This window comes from Sminthopsis crassicaudata, chromosome 2 (genome assembly GCF_048593235.1).
Source record: "Sminthopsis crassicaudata isolate SCR6 chromosome 2, ASM4859323v1, whole genome shotgun sequence".
NCBI lineage: Eukaryota > Metazoa > Chordata > Mammalia > Dasyuromorphia > Dasyuridae > Sminthopsis > Sminthopsis crassicaudata.
Window position 1 is genome coordinate 520870270 of NC_133618.1, and position 15210 is coordinate 520885479.

At 37.6% G+C, this 15210-nt stretch overlaps 1 protein-coding gene across 1 annotated transcript in view; it reads left to right on the top strand.

Moving 5' to 3' along the window:
- Positions 1–15210, top strand: part of GALK2 (galactokinase 2) — a 149092-nt gene that overhangs the window by 125948 nt on the left and 7934 nt on the right. Inside the window, exon 9 of the mRNA XM_074294461.1 lies at positions 14924–15125. Coding sequence (XP_074150562.1) covers positions 14924–15125 — 202 coding nt within the window. The remainder of the gene's footprint in view (positions 1–14923; positions 15126–15210) is intronic.

The following is a 15210-nucleotide window of genomic DNA, read 5'->3' on the forward strand; positions in this document are numbered from 1 at the left end:
TAGGTGACGCAGTGGATAGAGCACCAGCCCTGATTTCAGGAGGACATGAGTTCAAATCTGGTCTCAGACACTTAACACTTCCTAGCTGTGTGACCCTGGGCAAGTCACTTAACCCCAGCCTCAGGGGGAAAAAAAAAGTGTTCACATCTTCATTTTCGAATCCCATCTCATAAACCCCATTCCATCTTTACCATCTTTAGTGTCGATGTCAGAGCAGAGCTATTTTTTTTTTTCTGAATTTTTTGAACTCTTCTTCCCCAAAGTCTAAATTGTCTAATTTGGATTAATGTTCCCTCAAGATTATATGTTCAAGATTACATGAGCAACTTCTTCCCAAGCTTCCCTTTATTTTAACAAAGTCAACAATCTGTGTATTTTTGTGTGTGTGAGATAGTTGACATTAAGTCTTGAATAGCAATTTCCTTCTTTGCTTTATTTTGTTTTGAGAGATGAAACTGACAGCAAGTCAAGCCAAGAATTTCTCAGAAATTTTGCCTCAAGCAGAATTAGACTTATAGCAGATAAGACTGATAAGTTTCCCATTGCTTCTCTAGCTTGCTTCTGGGTCAATTTTGTAATATATATTAGAAAAACATGGTTCAAACTCTCATGGTCCATACATATGTCTGACTAGGTGATTGATAGAATACTCCCATAGTACTATTACTTATTTCCCTTCTATTCTTCCCTAAATGCTTTCTGCTCTATTCCTTCCTTTCCACATTCTACTCAGATTAATGGATTACATTGCAAACATATATCTTTATTATATGTATATTGCTTTTCCCCTTCCCATTTTGTTATATTTGTTTAATTTAAAACAAATATATTCCTTCATTCCTTCCCTAACATTCTCTATTAATGCCTCATTAAAATTATAGGGGAGATCCTAGATTATTGCTGACTGTGCTAGAGAAACACAAAGTCTGGCTGGGTAGAGGGGCATTTAATAGAGCTTGGCGATGGATTGATTGTATGTCTCATATCCAAGGACCAAATACAGCTAATTGGGGAGTATTTCCATGCCAGATTGGACTCATAGTGAGTAGTGCAACTGCAGCACCCCCCAAAAGCCATATATTAAAAAGCAGAAGAATTATGACTACCATGCATGGAAGGAGAACTCACAACAGTTAAATCATAGGTTCTTAGACCATTCCATTGCCAAGTTCCCAGTTTTACATTCTTTTCAATTAAATTTCCACTGAGATTTCTGCTCTTTACTTATTTATAACATTTACACTTCTAATATATATTATACTTTGTGTATTAGAATACGCTATTATTATTGCTCTGAACTAGTGTTCCTTTTATTTTCACTTTAGAATTAATAGGTATATCTTACATTATTTTTATGTGCATTAGGTTGCTTTTCCATATTGTCAGGTTTTGCAATTTTACCTTCCAGTATTGACCTATCAAAATCAACTCAGAAAGGTCCATAGTTTTGTAGAGGTATACTCTTTCTATATGAAAAGTTTGTTGTTTTGGGAACAGTGGAAACCATATTTTCTGCTTGATATCATGGTCTGGTTCTTAATCAATCAACAAGCATTTGTTAAATTCTTATATATTTGGAAGTATGGTAAACGTTATTACAGCTGAGATTGGATAACAAATGAAATCTCCAATACTAAATTAGTTAACATTTTGCTATTAAATGTATTGAATGCTGTAAATGTATTAAATTAAATGCTAAAATGTATTAAATGCTAAAGATACTTTGTAGATTTTAGCCTCTACTGACAAGTAAATTCAAGTGAACTCATGATTTCCCATCACTCTTTCTTTCTTAGTTATATATGCCAGCCCTCTCGTAGAATGGCCACAGTACATTACAGCCTGAGAGTAGAAAAGGGCAACTATTTGTGCTTTGGTCCATTTTCAAAAATCTGCATTTATCTGGATTGTAACTGATCTATTCTCTACTGTGCACCTATCAAGACTATCTTCTCATTATGAAATTGGTCTTTTAAAAAAATGTGGTTTGAACTCAATGCCCAACCTCTTTCAATGGGTTTTTGCCTTGGGTGCTACAATAAACTTCTTTACATTTTTTTTTTCTGTTTTGCTTCATTATTGAGGACAAAGCTTTTCTTTAAACAATTACCCCCTCCAAAAAAAAAGGGAAAAAGACGGTGTGATCTCAAGGAGCTCATAATCTAATGGGGGAAACAATAAACATATATATATATATATATATATAAATATTTGCCTCAGTTCCTCATCTGTAAAATGAGCTGTAGAGGTATATAACAAACCACAACAGTGTCTTTGCCAAGAAAACTCCAAATGGGCTCACAGAGTCAGATGCGATTGAAATGACTCAATAGCAACATATAAATACAAATAAGAAATAATTAATGGAGTAGTCCAGCTTTTCGGGAGGGAAGAGTTATATTCAGAACTCTCCTTTTTTTGGGGGGGGGAGGGAGATTGTACTTTAAAGTTGCTAAAGAGTATTTCTAGATTTCTAATTTCTTGCTTATGGTTTCTTCCACTTTCCTCCCTTCTGTTTCTTCAGTAAAACATATTGTATTTAATGAATCTTGAGATTGTCTCTGACACATAATTAAAGTGATGATAATTACCTGAGATTCACAGAGCATCTTAAGGGCGACAAAATATTTTATGCATATTAATTCCCTTTTGATCTTAATAGCCCTGTGAGATGGGTGCTACAGTTGTTATTATCATCCCTTTTTATGGGGAAACATAGAGGCTTATAGAAATTATAGTGACTTATGCAGTACAGTGGGAAAGAAGTTTGGTTTTGGTGTCAGAGATTGCTGTTGAGTCCTTGCAATCAGGTCTGACTCTTTGTGATGCCATTTGGGATTTTCCTGGCAAAGATACTGGAATTATTTGTCATTTCTTTCTCCAGCTCATTTTAGAGATGGAGAAACTGAGGCAAACGGAGATAAGTGACTTGCTCAGTCCCCCGGCTGCTAAGTGTCTGAAGCAGAGTCTTCCTGACTCAAGGGCCTGGAGCTCTATCCACTGGGCCACCTCGATTAAAATTTTGGCTGTGGCACTTATTCTTTTGGCCATTTAACTTTTCCCCCTGAATCTCATTTTTCTTAACTGTAAAATGAAGAGATTGAACTCCATGTTCCCTAAATTTCCTTCCAGCTCTAAATCCACATTGACCAAACAAGTGTTAGAGGCAAGATTTGAACCCACTTCTCTACTGATCCTTCATTCAGCACTTTTCCTATATCACTGTGCTCGTTGCTTTATAGTTTTCAAAGCGTTTTTGCACATGTGGTTGTGTTTCATCTTGGTTAAGTGTGACAGAATTGAAATAAGAAACTACTGAGAGCTGCAGTTTTCAGAACAGGGGAATAAAATACTTCAAAAAAGAGTTAAGTAAGATGATTCTTGGTATGTTATTAGCATAGTTTAGTAGAGGGAGGTAAAAAGAATTAACAGCCTCAGGCTAACAGGATCAGGAGTATGGAACTTTTTTTTTTTTTTTTTTTTTGTCTATCAACCCACAGGAAAAGAATTAATTGACAGTCATGGAAATAAAAATTTTAAAACGAACCACAAACTTAATTTAGTTCATTTTTAAATGAGAAAATTAGAAAATTTTCCGATCATCCACATTTTAAATTAACAACAGTTCCTTGTATAAAATGTAGTCCACAAAATAAAGCTTCAGCCTTCTGAGGTGAGTTCTGAAAGTGTGATTATTTCCATTTTTACCCATGTGGAGACAGAATTTCCAGGAAGTCAAAGTAAGTTGCTTGAGATCAAAGGGCCAGCCAGACAGTTAGGGAAAGTCATTCAAATCCAGGTTTTTAAGACTACAAGTTATTTTATTTGCATGATATCACATAAGATTGCCTCTCTGATGCTACTTTCTGTTAGATACTAATTAATTTTAGGGACATGTAAAATTGAGGAAAGGGAAATGATCAGATTATTTTTCATGAAGTGGGAAGTAAAGTCTACAAACCTCTGCGTGGTCCAAGATTTATGAAACCTAGTGAGAATGAGGAGTTAGGAGAGTGGTAGATTTACTTGCTCAAGAAATATTGAGTGCTAGCCCTGTGAAAAGTGCTTTGAGATATACAAAAATGCACAAAACTTTTCCCCTACCTTAAAGAAATTTGCAGTCTAATAAAAGCCATGAGGGGGCATCTGGATGGCACAAAGGACCTGGAGCTAGGTTCCTGAGTTAAAATTTGGCTTCAGACATCTACTAGCTGGGTGACTCTGGGAAAGTCACTGTTTTTGTCTCCTTTCTAAAATAAACTGGATAAGGAAATGGCAAACTACTGTGGTGTGTCTGCTAAGAAAACCTCAAGTAAAGTTACATATAACTGAAATGACTGAACAACTGATAAGAGATAGGGCCTGAGTAGCATAGAAAAGTAAGGTCAAACTCAAATAGAGAGAAATACCTGTGGGAAATTTATTGAATTAAAAAAAACACAAATTAATATTTCTATGTTGCATTGTATTCATTTTTGTTTGTTTTATTAAACATTTCTCAATTACATTTTAATTTGGTTCCTGCTCTACTCTGAAGGACCTTCAGGCTGAGAACATGATACTTGTCATTCATTATAGGGAACTAACTAGTTCTGGAGCCTTGAAGAACATGGATTCATTCTGCCTCTGATACTGCCTGAATGTAGGACAGTCATGGACAAGTCATTTAATTTCTCAGTGTTCTAGGAAACTCTCTAAGGGTATAAATTTCAGAGAAGCCGTGAATGGCATTGGTTGGGTGCATTTTCCCAGTTCTGTGCTATATAGATCCATAAAATCATAGATCTAGTCCAAAAAATAACAAACACAACTATAATATGTGACAATAAGTGACAATTGAGTTATAAAAAACTAAGTTTTAGAGTATTATAAGTGAGAAGGAAATTACTGCCTCTTAGTTTGATGAGAGGAGGCATCGTGTAAGAAATGGCATGGGATTGAGTTGCTAAAAGATGGTGGATAGAGGACATTGCTCATTGTATATACAGCATGAGCAGAGGCATAAACTTAAATAAGTACAATATGTTTTTCAGGAGTGACAGATAAATCGTTCCAGCTCAGGGTTGTTAAGAGAACTGGAAACTCTTCTAGCTTAGTTGCCTGATTCACAAATCTCTTTTCCTAAATTGTAATCATCTCTAAGGCTAGATGACCTCTAAGATTATTTCCAACTTTAAATCTATCACTCTTGTGATCCCTAGTAACTCATAACTTCTATAACATAAAGGGCAGTGACATTGGATTGGATTTGAAATGAGAAAAATGAGAAATAATGCTAGTGGCCTTGGCCCTTCACAACTTCCAGTAGTTAATATTTTACATGAAGGGGACATATGGTTCTTACTTGGAATAATACTTTTGAAAATCTAAGTAAGAGAGGCTATAAATGCATGAAGTAATGCTACACTCTAGTCACATGGTGACTTGATGTCATAGAGTTTTAAATTTTCATAAATTCCTTTGGAATTCAGTTTTTTATGAATCAATGTGGTCAGTGTTGAAAGCATAAATTACTTTCCTTTTTTGTTCTTTTTCTATGAGTGGTTTTGTTGTTAAAGAGCAGGTAGAAATTGTTCTTTTAAATGTAAAATTCTAATTTAATTTTGTCTTTTCAGCAGGGGAATGGGCTCCTAATGTGCCTTAAAACGGTAGTTTATTTTTGTGGCTTTGACAATTTCAAAACTTCACATTTATGAAAAATAATTTTACTTGAAAAATAAATGTGAAACCACAATGACTTCAATGGGGCATCTATAGTGTTTTTCCATCTTACTGAACAAATGCCCCAAAATACTGTGAATTAGGCCTCAGAGTAAAAACTTATCATAACTTTGTTGCACAAGAAAAGAGCACCCTTAAATGGATTAAGAAGCGGTTTTTCCCATCCCCCTTTGGCAATCTGTTCTTGGAAACCAGACCTTGTTCTAGTGTATCAGAGAGCTGTGTGTTGAGTGAAGCTGACCAGTTGCATGATGTTCTATACCATTTTGTAAGGGTAACTAATTTCATCAGTGGAATATTCTCTCACGTAATATGAATTTTGATTCCTTTCTTCCTCTTGGTGGTGGATATTTATGAGTTATGTCTAAAAATCCCATGGTGATGATCCTTCCACCAGGCCCTTTCCCAGATTGTAGAAACCACATTTTAGAGTATGAAATCCTGGGGCATTTCCATTTCAATAATAAAGATTTCTCATGCTTCATTCTCAGGATTTAACCTGGGCTGATTGAGCACTATAACCATGAGGCTTCAATTTTAAAGGACCAGGCCATCTCGCCACAAATCTAGGGCTAAAAGGAACCCCACTGACAATCCAGTCCAACTTTTCCTTGTTTTACAGATAGGGAAAGTGGGACTCAAGTTCTCACAGAGAGTGTCAGGGGAAGGATTCAAACTCATGTCCTCTGATTTCAGAGCCAGTGCTCTTCCATGTTGAATCTTACTGTGCTGCATTCTTATCTAACCTGATTCCCAATGTTTACAACCTTTTCATGGTCACTCCTACTTCTAGGCTTTAGTTCTTCCTGCCTCCCTTATCCTGGAATATCTTAAAGACCATCTAGAACTTCTTCCGTGATGGCTTTTCTGGCTATTCCAGGCAACTCAGATGCTACTTTATCCATGAAGCCTCCACTCTCTTTGACCTGCTGCGCACTTTCACTCTATTTTCTCATATTCCTCCTGAGCCCTTTGCTTGTCTCCTAACTTTCTGCCCTAAGCCCTTAACTTTTTTTTCCCTCTATCCGTTGTCTCGCGGACAGTTTCACTTTGTCTCATGATTTCAGATCTCACTTCTACTTGGAGAACCCTCAGATTCATATTTCCATTACACGTGATCTGTTTTCTAAGCTCCAGATCCATATCACCAACAACTGATGTAACATAACCATCTAAGTGTCTCATTGATACGTCAGACTTAACAGTGCCCTAAACTAAGCTTATAATCTTTCTCCCTGAAGGAACTTCATGATGTTATTTTTATTCATATTCTTGCCATTCATTATCTCCCATCTTTATTTTTTTTTATTTTAATAGTTTTATTTACCAGATATATGCATGGGTAATTTTACAAAATTGACAATTGCCAAACCTTTTGTTCTAATTTTTCCCCTCCTTCCCCCCACCCCCCTTCCCAGATGGCAGGTTGACATGTTAAATATGTTAAATTAAATAATTTAATAAATTAAATTAAATACATTAAATAAGTATAAATTAAATACAATATATGTATACATGTCCAAACCATTGTTTTGCTGTACAAAAAGAATCAGACTTATTTCCCATCTTTAAAACTCCACTGCTATCTTTAATTCTTTCTTTTCTTCTTACCTGACCAGTGGGTTGGATTCTGACTCTCGGGGCTATCAGATCTCTCCTCTCCATGACCTCCTAGAAGCTGTCTTTGCTACCTTCTTTTTTCAGCTTCTTCACACCACTCACAGAAGTTTTCCTTAGGTATAACCATAATCCTTCACATTGGTAAGAGGAAACACATCATAGTGGATAGAGAGAATGGGCCTCAAAATCAATATGAACCTCTACTGGCTCTGTGAACCTCAGCAAGTCCCTTCCACTTCTCAGTGTTTTAGGCAGCTTTCTAAGACTAAGATTCAGAGTACCACCTGCTTTGGTAGGCAGGTTTCTCACTTTTATTGTTGCTCATCATTTCAGTTGTGTATGACTCTTTGAGCCCTATCTAAGGTTTTCTTGGCAAAAATCCTGGAGTGGTTGGCCATTTCCTTCTCTAAACCTTTTTACAGATGAGGAAACTGAGGCAAACAGAGTTAAGTGATTTGCCCAGGGTCACAAAGCTAGGAAGTGTCTGAGGCCAGATTTGAATTCAGGAAAATGGGTCTTTCTGATTTCAGGTCCAGCTTTCTATCCTCTGTGCCCTCTAGCTGTCCTTTATTCTGCCCTTCGCTTCCTATATCGGAATTTCCTATACCCTTGAAATTATGGGTCTAATTCCAACTGTATCCAATAGCTGCATTGTTCCAACCAAAGTCAAGAGGCTATTATTCAAAAACATGCTTATTTGTTACCTTTGATCCCCCTTAGAACTCTCTTCCCAAAGAAAGCTCAGAAAATACTTGATTCAAAAGAGTCATATGAAACCCTATATTACTAGAAACCTTGAATTTCCTCCAATCTCCTTATCTCCTCAAACTGGCATCCATCTCTATAAAGGGTATTACGAAACCCCTAATTCACCATATCTCTGGACACAGCCTCTCTCACATCCATGCTCATTGCACACCTGGGACTCACCAGCTTCACATTAGTCCATCTTGGCCCACTCTTTCTTTTTCTTGCTGAATTTTATTTCAAACTCATTCTCTACTAAATCTTTACGAGGTTCCCCAATCTTATTTTCACCCTACTTTTCTCAGCTAAATGCCCTCTAACTCTAGATTCACATTACCAAGTTCCATTGATTCTGCCAGTGTAATCTCACATTTGTTTCTTCTCCATTCAATTAGACTTTAAATAGTTCTCACCTAGACCATGGTAATAGCCTTCCAAATGTTTTCCTTGAATCTAGTATCTTCTTTCTCATCTAAACTAGAGATGATGAGGCCTATAATACACATCTTATTATTTGTGATGCTCCAGTGAGATTGTTTATAAAAGCAAACATTAAAGCAATATGTAAGTGTCAACTTTATTATTATTATTATTACTTTTCTATTGAAGATGCTGTTAAGTCAGTTAAGTGCAAAAAAGGAGCACAAGTACCTTTTTGAATCTTACACAGTTTTAGTAATATTAGTAACTTTCATATAGCATGTTGTCAATAAATGTTTGGTGATTGATACCTAAGGCCTTACGTAGAACCTAGGCCACATGAATTGATTCCAAAATTCACCATAGGACACACACACAAATATGTCTTAGAGGTATCAGAATGCCTCAAAAAAAAGGGAGGGTCAAAACTCCCCTATCTGCAAACTTATGCCTTTATTGATAATTCATAGATGAGCCAATTGGCTTCTTGGTCTCTAATATATGTCATTGACAAAAGAAACATTTTCATCTGCAAAAATGAAATCCAATTCACTGAAAATGAAAGCTCTTCAAGAAATAAAATTATCACTGATATTTCACTTCAGCAAAGTGTTGCTATTACCAATGAGATATAATAACTTATATCATTATATTATTTCAGGATTTGATTCATTAACTGTGCAACAACAACCTAAAAAGTATCAGTCTCATAAATTTACAGGATATCTCATAAATTTTTCAAGAAAGTTCTTTATATTCAGAGTATGATATTTTCAAGCTGGAAAAATACCTTTGAGATCACCAAGTCAAATCCCATTATCTCATTTTAATGAATGAGCAAGTAGCTTACCTATAGTAGCACAGCTACTCCTTGCTGTTAATCCAATATGTTTTCTAGTTTTTTAAAAATATAGCCCATTTCCAAATTATGGCTTCAAGTTTCCTATTGTGAGATAACTAGAAGCTCATTATTGCATATATGTATTGGGGACAGGGAAGCCATTTTGTATGCACTCTGATTCTTAATGGGAGCACATCAGCAAAGAAAGATGCAAAAACCCAGTTTCCCCCATTTTTTAATGACACGATTACTCTCCAGGATTCTGTGAGGTTGAAGACAAACCCAATGTCAAAGCTGTAAGCAAAATTATCATGGACCCTGTTTCAGACACCTTGATATATGTCCAGTAGAGATCTGTCCACTTGCCATTGTGTGCTGTGCCAGAACAGCAGACCCCCAAGCACTGCAAAGTAACAGGCAAGTAAAAAGTTGCTTCCCAAAGGGTGGTCTCTGGGATCTGTTCTAGCCCTTGGCAAGAGCTTTACGTCACAATTGAAAACAGGCTTGTTTCAACTTATTCTAGAGTTACTACTGTTTAGTGGTGATTTACTAAAGTAGGTGAGCTATGGAAAACTCATACATCACCTTCAGATAGATCCTAAGAGGATTCTTCTTGGAAATTCTCCCTTTTTTTAATGAAAGAAATATTTTGAGGATGGGATATTTAGAGGAGTATTATTATAGGTGTGGAATATGGAAATATAAAGATATAAAAGGAGAAGAAGTTTGAATCCTAGTTTATTTATTTATCAACTGGGCAACCTTGGCAAATCTTTTTTTATATCTTTTTTTTTTTTTTTTTTTTTTTTTTTACTCTGGGACTGAGTATCTTCACCTATAAAATGAGAAGGTATGATTTTGGTGATTTCCAAGGTCTCTCCCTATATATCAGCTGGGATAAACCTTGTTATATGCCTGATTTCTGTGGGGTGCTATCATTTGCTCTGAGAAAACTAGAATATTTCTTATCTTGGTTGAGTCTTGAGTCTGAACACAAGTCACAGTTGAGTCTTGAACATGAGGAATTTTGAATGAAAATGAGAGGGTTACTCTTGGTTGGAAATTCACTTGAAACTGTTGTTTTAAAGTTTTATTTGTATATCATATTATAAGTTCAGTGACCAAAACTTTCTCTTGAGTATACACAATCCACTCTCCACAGAATATACCCCTAACTCTTAGCTAACAGTGTCTTAGGCACTGTGTGGCTGTCCTAGTCAGGACTTTGGAACTGATGTCTCAGAAGAATTTTTAAGGGGGAAAAGAATCTCCCAAGTAAACCACAGACTCTGTGGCCCAGTCTTTGATTAGGGGGAAGTAAAGTTGTTTAGGAGTAAATCGAAACATATGTAATCTTAAAATTGGTATTTTATACATTTAGTCTGAAACTGAGCTTAACTTAAAAAAAAAAAAAAGGAGCAGTTTAGTGGTAGTTGCTTGAGGAAGCCATCTTCTTTCCATTCAGACCACTTTGCATATGTTGTCTGCAGTAGCACCCATCGGGCCCTGTTTATGCTTAATTTATCCTGTCTGTATCTTGTTTGTACATAGTTGTTTGCAGGTTGTTTTCCTCATTGGACTGTCAGCTCCTTGAGAGCAGGGACCATGCCTGTTGTCTGATCCTGAGCTGTCTGTCCCAGTGACAGAGAAACCGAGGGAAGTAGAGATTGATTTTGAAAGACTGGTAGGATTTTGATAATTTAAGAAGGGAGAGGAGAATATTTGATGGTGGGTGATAATGTTTGAATGGAGGTGAGAAAGTATACTGGTATGTTGAAGGTAACAGTAATAATAATTGTAAGTGGTACCTCAATAATGCTTAAACATTTATCCAGTGTTTTCTGTACATTATCTCATCTTCACAACAAGACGGAGAAATAAGTGTTGTTATTGTCCTTATTTTACTGGTGAGGAAACTGAGAAGATCAAAGGGATTTTCCTGGGGTTACATTGCTAGTTAAGTACTCGAGGTAAAATCTGAACCCAGTCACTCTGAATGTAAGGAATAATGATGATGATGATGATGATAGCTAGCATTTATATAGCAACTACTATGTGTCAGGCATTGTGATAAGTGCTTTACATATATGCTCTCTTTTGATTCTCACCGCAATCCTGGGAGGTAGGCCCGAGGTCACTGAGACAGTGCTTAAGTGACTTGACCAAGGTCACTGAGCTAGGAGTAAATATCTGAGGTGAGATTTGATTTGGATCTTCCTGATTCTGCTATACCAATCACTGAATGGGTGCAGCCTCAGTCCACCTGGGACCTGTTCAAGACCTGAGCTTCAAAAGGCCAGGATCTCCCCCTGCATCCAGGGCCATCTCCAAGTATCCTGATCTCATTCTGGCCCCTGGACCCAGAGGGCTCTGGAGGGGAAAGGGAGGCCAGTGAACTTGCCCAGCCTTCCCTTCCAATTCACCTGCATGCCCTGGCATCCCCTCCCTGATGTCATGGTCCTGTTTAAGAAGGAAGGACAAATAGCAACCCTACTTCCATTTGGCTGAAGTGGAAGATTCATTCCAAGGAGAACTGGAGATAAATCTTTAAGTGAAGTGAAAATTACCAATTTACCTGCCTTTCCTGCCTTTCAGTGTTGGGAGTAATTTGCTATTGTTACAGGTATTTTTTTTCCTTTTGATTATCTTTTTTGTGCTTTTGTCATATCATTTGGAATGATATTTGACTGCAGGCTTCTCTGATAGAAATTCTTACAAGTAATCTTCGCAAAAGACTGACACCTTTCCTCCTAATCCTCCTCTACTCTCTCCTCTGCTTCTGTTGCCATGAACACGTTATGAAGACGTGAGATTTTTAGAGAATCCTTTGCCTAAACCTGTGATACAGGGCATTGCCCTAAGGCAAAAGCTACTGTTTTCAATTTTAATGTACATTCTTAGTTAAATAGGCTCCTGTAAGCTGGCTTAGCAAATTTATTTGCTATCTCTAGTAACTGTAAATAGCATTGTTGATGGGGTGGGGTGGGATGCCTTTTGAATTCCAAATAATTGTTTGCCTTATGAAGGAACTTGAGGAATGAAACAATTGTAAGCTGGGGCTTGGCAGTCCTGATTTAGGGGCCGGCTTTCCCATTATCTAGACTTCTTCTGCCTGCAGTATTCACTGAAGACCAAGGCATGAAGTTTTGTTTTTTTGTTTTTTTTAATTGTGACTCATCATTATTTATTTATTTTTTTGGATCAAACCTGAAAACCTATGAAAATGTGAGCATTAATGTCATTATATGTAAAAAAAGTGGGCTGCTTGGTTAGTCAGACTGCTTCGTGAAGGCAGGACTCTGGCCTGGCTATTGGCAGTAGAAGCTAAAGGAAGAAAAGTCCCTCATGTAGTTAATGGAGTGAAGGGAACACTAACTGTTGGTGAAACTCAACAAGGTTTAGATGGTCAGGATTCCTTTGAAAATCTGGCCCTTGTGTTGAAAGTAGCAAGTTCTCCATATACATGGGTGATGGTGGCTGATATTCATCTAACACCTTTAGCACTGCGAAAATCTTAGTGGAAGTTTTGTCCTTTGAGCCTGAGAGGGCACAAACTTGCCCTGTTACCATTAACTCAGGGAGATGTATCACAGCTTTGTGCCTGGACAGACCCATGCCATCTAGCCTTTGGTAAAAAAGATACTGCTGCTGAGTCCCTGGCTTAGACACAGGGAAATCAGATCATTGAAATTGCTTGTAGCCAGACAAGTTTGCTCATGCCTTAGGTATCAGCTGCTGGGGAAACAGACCAGAAGGTAGCTTGTTCTTAACTGTTATAGGCTGAACGTTGGGTAATGTGCACTGAGCCTGGCTCTAGCATGGTGAGTTCTTGGGAAAAGGCTACTTAATAACGAGCAAACCAGCTCTAGTTAAGAGATGGCCCAGATTAAAGCTTCCATGCTGATCAGTATTGGTGATAAGGTGAAAGAAGTCATGAAGATGGCAAGTCATTTGGAACAAATTCACAGGCTCAAGCCACTTCCAAGTCAAGGAGCAAAACTTTACCACTCAGATACTGAGTTTCTACAAGGAGGTGGTCTTTTGTTCCAATTTCCCTGTGTCTAAATGGCAGAGGAAATACCAGCCTCACCAAGAGAATTCCCTATATGAGTGAAATAACAGGTTAGTCCCTATGTACTCCCTTGCTATTCTTCAAACCAAGTACTCTATGTTCCAGTCTTGGGTATCTACTCCTCCTATTCCCCCAGACCTGGAAGGCCTCCTGACTTTCTTTAAGCCCCAGTTAAAATCCCATCTGTTTTGGGAAGCTTTTCCTATCCTTAATTCGAGTGCCTTCCCTCTTTTGAGTATTTTCAATTTATCCTACATAAATATATGGCTTGTTTGAACATAATTTTTTGCATTTTTAGGTTATGAGCTCTTCAAAAGCAGAGGCTAACTTCTACATTTCCTTTATGTTTCCAGTGTTTAACGTAGTGCCTAGTACATAGAAAACACATACTATTTATTGACTGACATCATGTAAGCTCCAAGAGGTCATTCATAGACTATTTCGGTTTATCATATTATTCCCAATGCCTTAGCCAAATGCCTGGCATTTTGGGGGTGGGAAGTAAAGGGAATGGTCTGGACTTAGGAACACTGAATATGGACTCTACTTCTTCTGTTGTGGTCTTTGAGGATTGCATGGACCCTGAAGGGTTGTCTGGCCAGTATGTCAGAGCAAGGACTCAAGTCCAGATCCTGCTAACTTCCTTCCCCTCTACCACATTGCTTCTTCCTGACACCTTATAGGCACTAAGTAAATGTCTGTTGGCTAATTGAATAGCTGCTTTGCTTTCTAATAAGATCTTAAGATCATAGATTCAGAGTTAAAGGGACCAAAGAAATCATTTAGTCCAACCCCTTCATTTTATTTACAAAACATATGCATGGGTAATTTTTCAACACTGACTCTTGCAAAACCTTCTCCTCCTAATTTTCCCCTCCTTCCCCTTTCCTCCTCCCCTAGATGGCAGGTATTCCAATACATATTAAAATATATGTTAAATCCAATATATGTATACATATCCATACAGTTATCTTGCTGCACAAGAAAAATAGGATCTAGAAAGAAAAAAAAAACCTGAGAAAGAAAACAAATTCAAGCAAACAATAACAGAAAGCATGAGAATGCTATGTTGTGGTCCACACTCAGCTCCCAGGGTCCTCTCTCTGGGTGCAGATGGCTCTCTTCATCACCAGATCATTGGAACTGGTCTGAATCATCTCATTGTTGAGGAGAGCCACAGCCATCATAACTGATCATTGTGTAGTCTTGTTGTTGCCATATAAAATGATCTCCTGGTTCTACTCATTTCACTTAACATCAGTTCATGTGAGTGAGAATGCTGGTTTTTTTTAAAACACACACACACACATATGGAATAATTTGGAGACAGGGTTGTTTTTTAAAATACACATGCACACATGCATCATTTGGGGGTTTTATTTACTGAAACTAAGATTAGTTTATATGAATGTCAGCTTTGGCTAGGGACAATTGCCTTGGTACAGGAATTCTGTAACTATTTCTAAGCATGTCTCCCTTTATTTATTATTTGTTTTACCAAGTGCCTGTCTTCAAGTTGTACCAGCGCGCAAAGCATGTGTTCAGTGAGGCAGCCAGAGTGCTGCAGTTTCAGAAGATCTGTGAGGAAGCACCTGCCAATGCTATCCAGCTGCTGGGAGACCTGATGAACCAGAGCCACGGGAGCTGCAGGAGTCTGTATGAGTGCAGCTGCCCCGAGCTGGATCGGCTGGTGGATGTCTGTCGGTGAGTCTGCTGGGGAGCCAAGGAGAAGAGGGAGCATCTTGCGCTCCGTCACTCAGAGGAAGGTGCTTCCCAATCTCAGGATTGA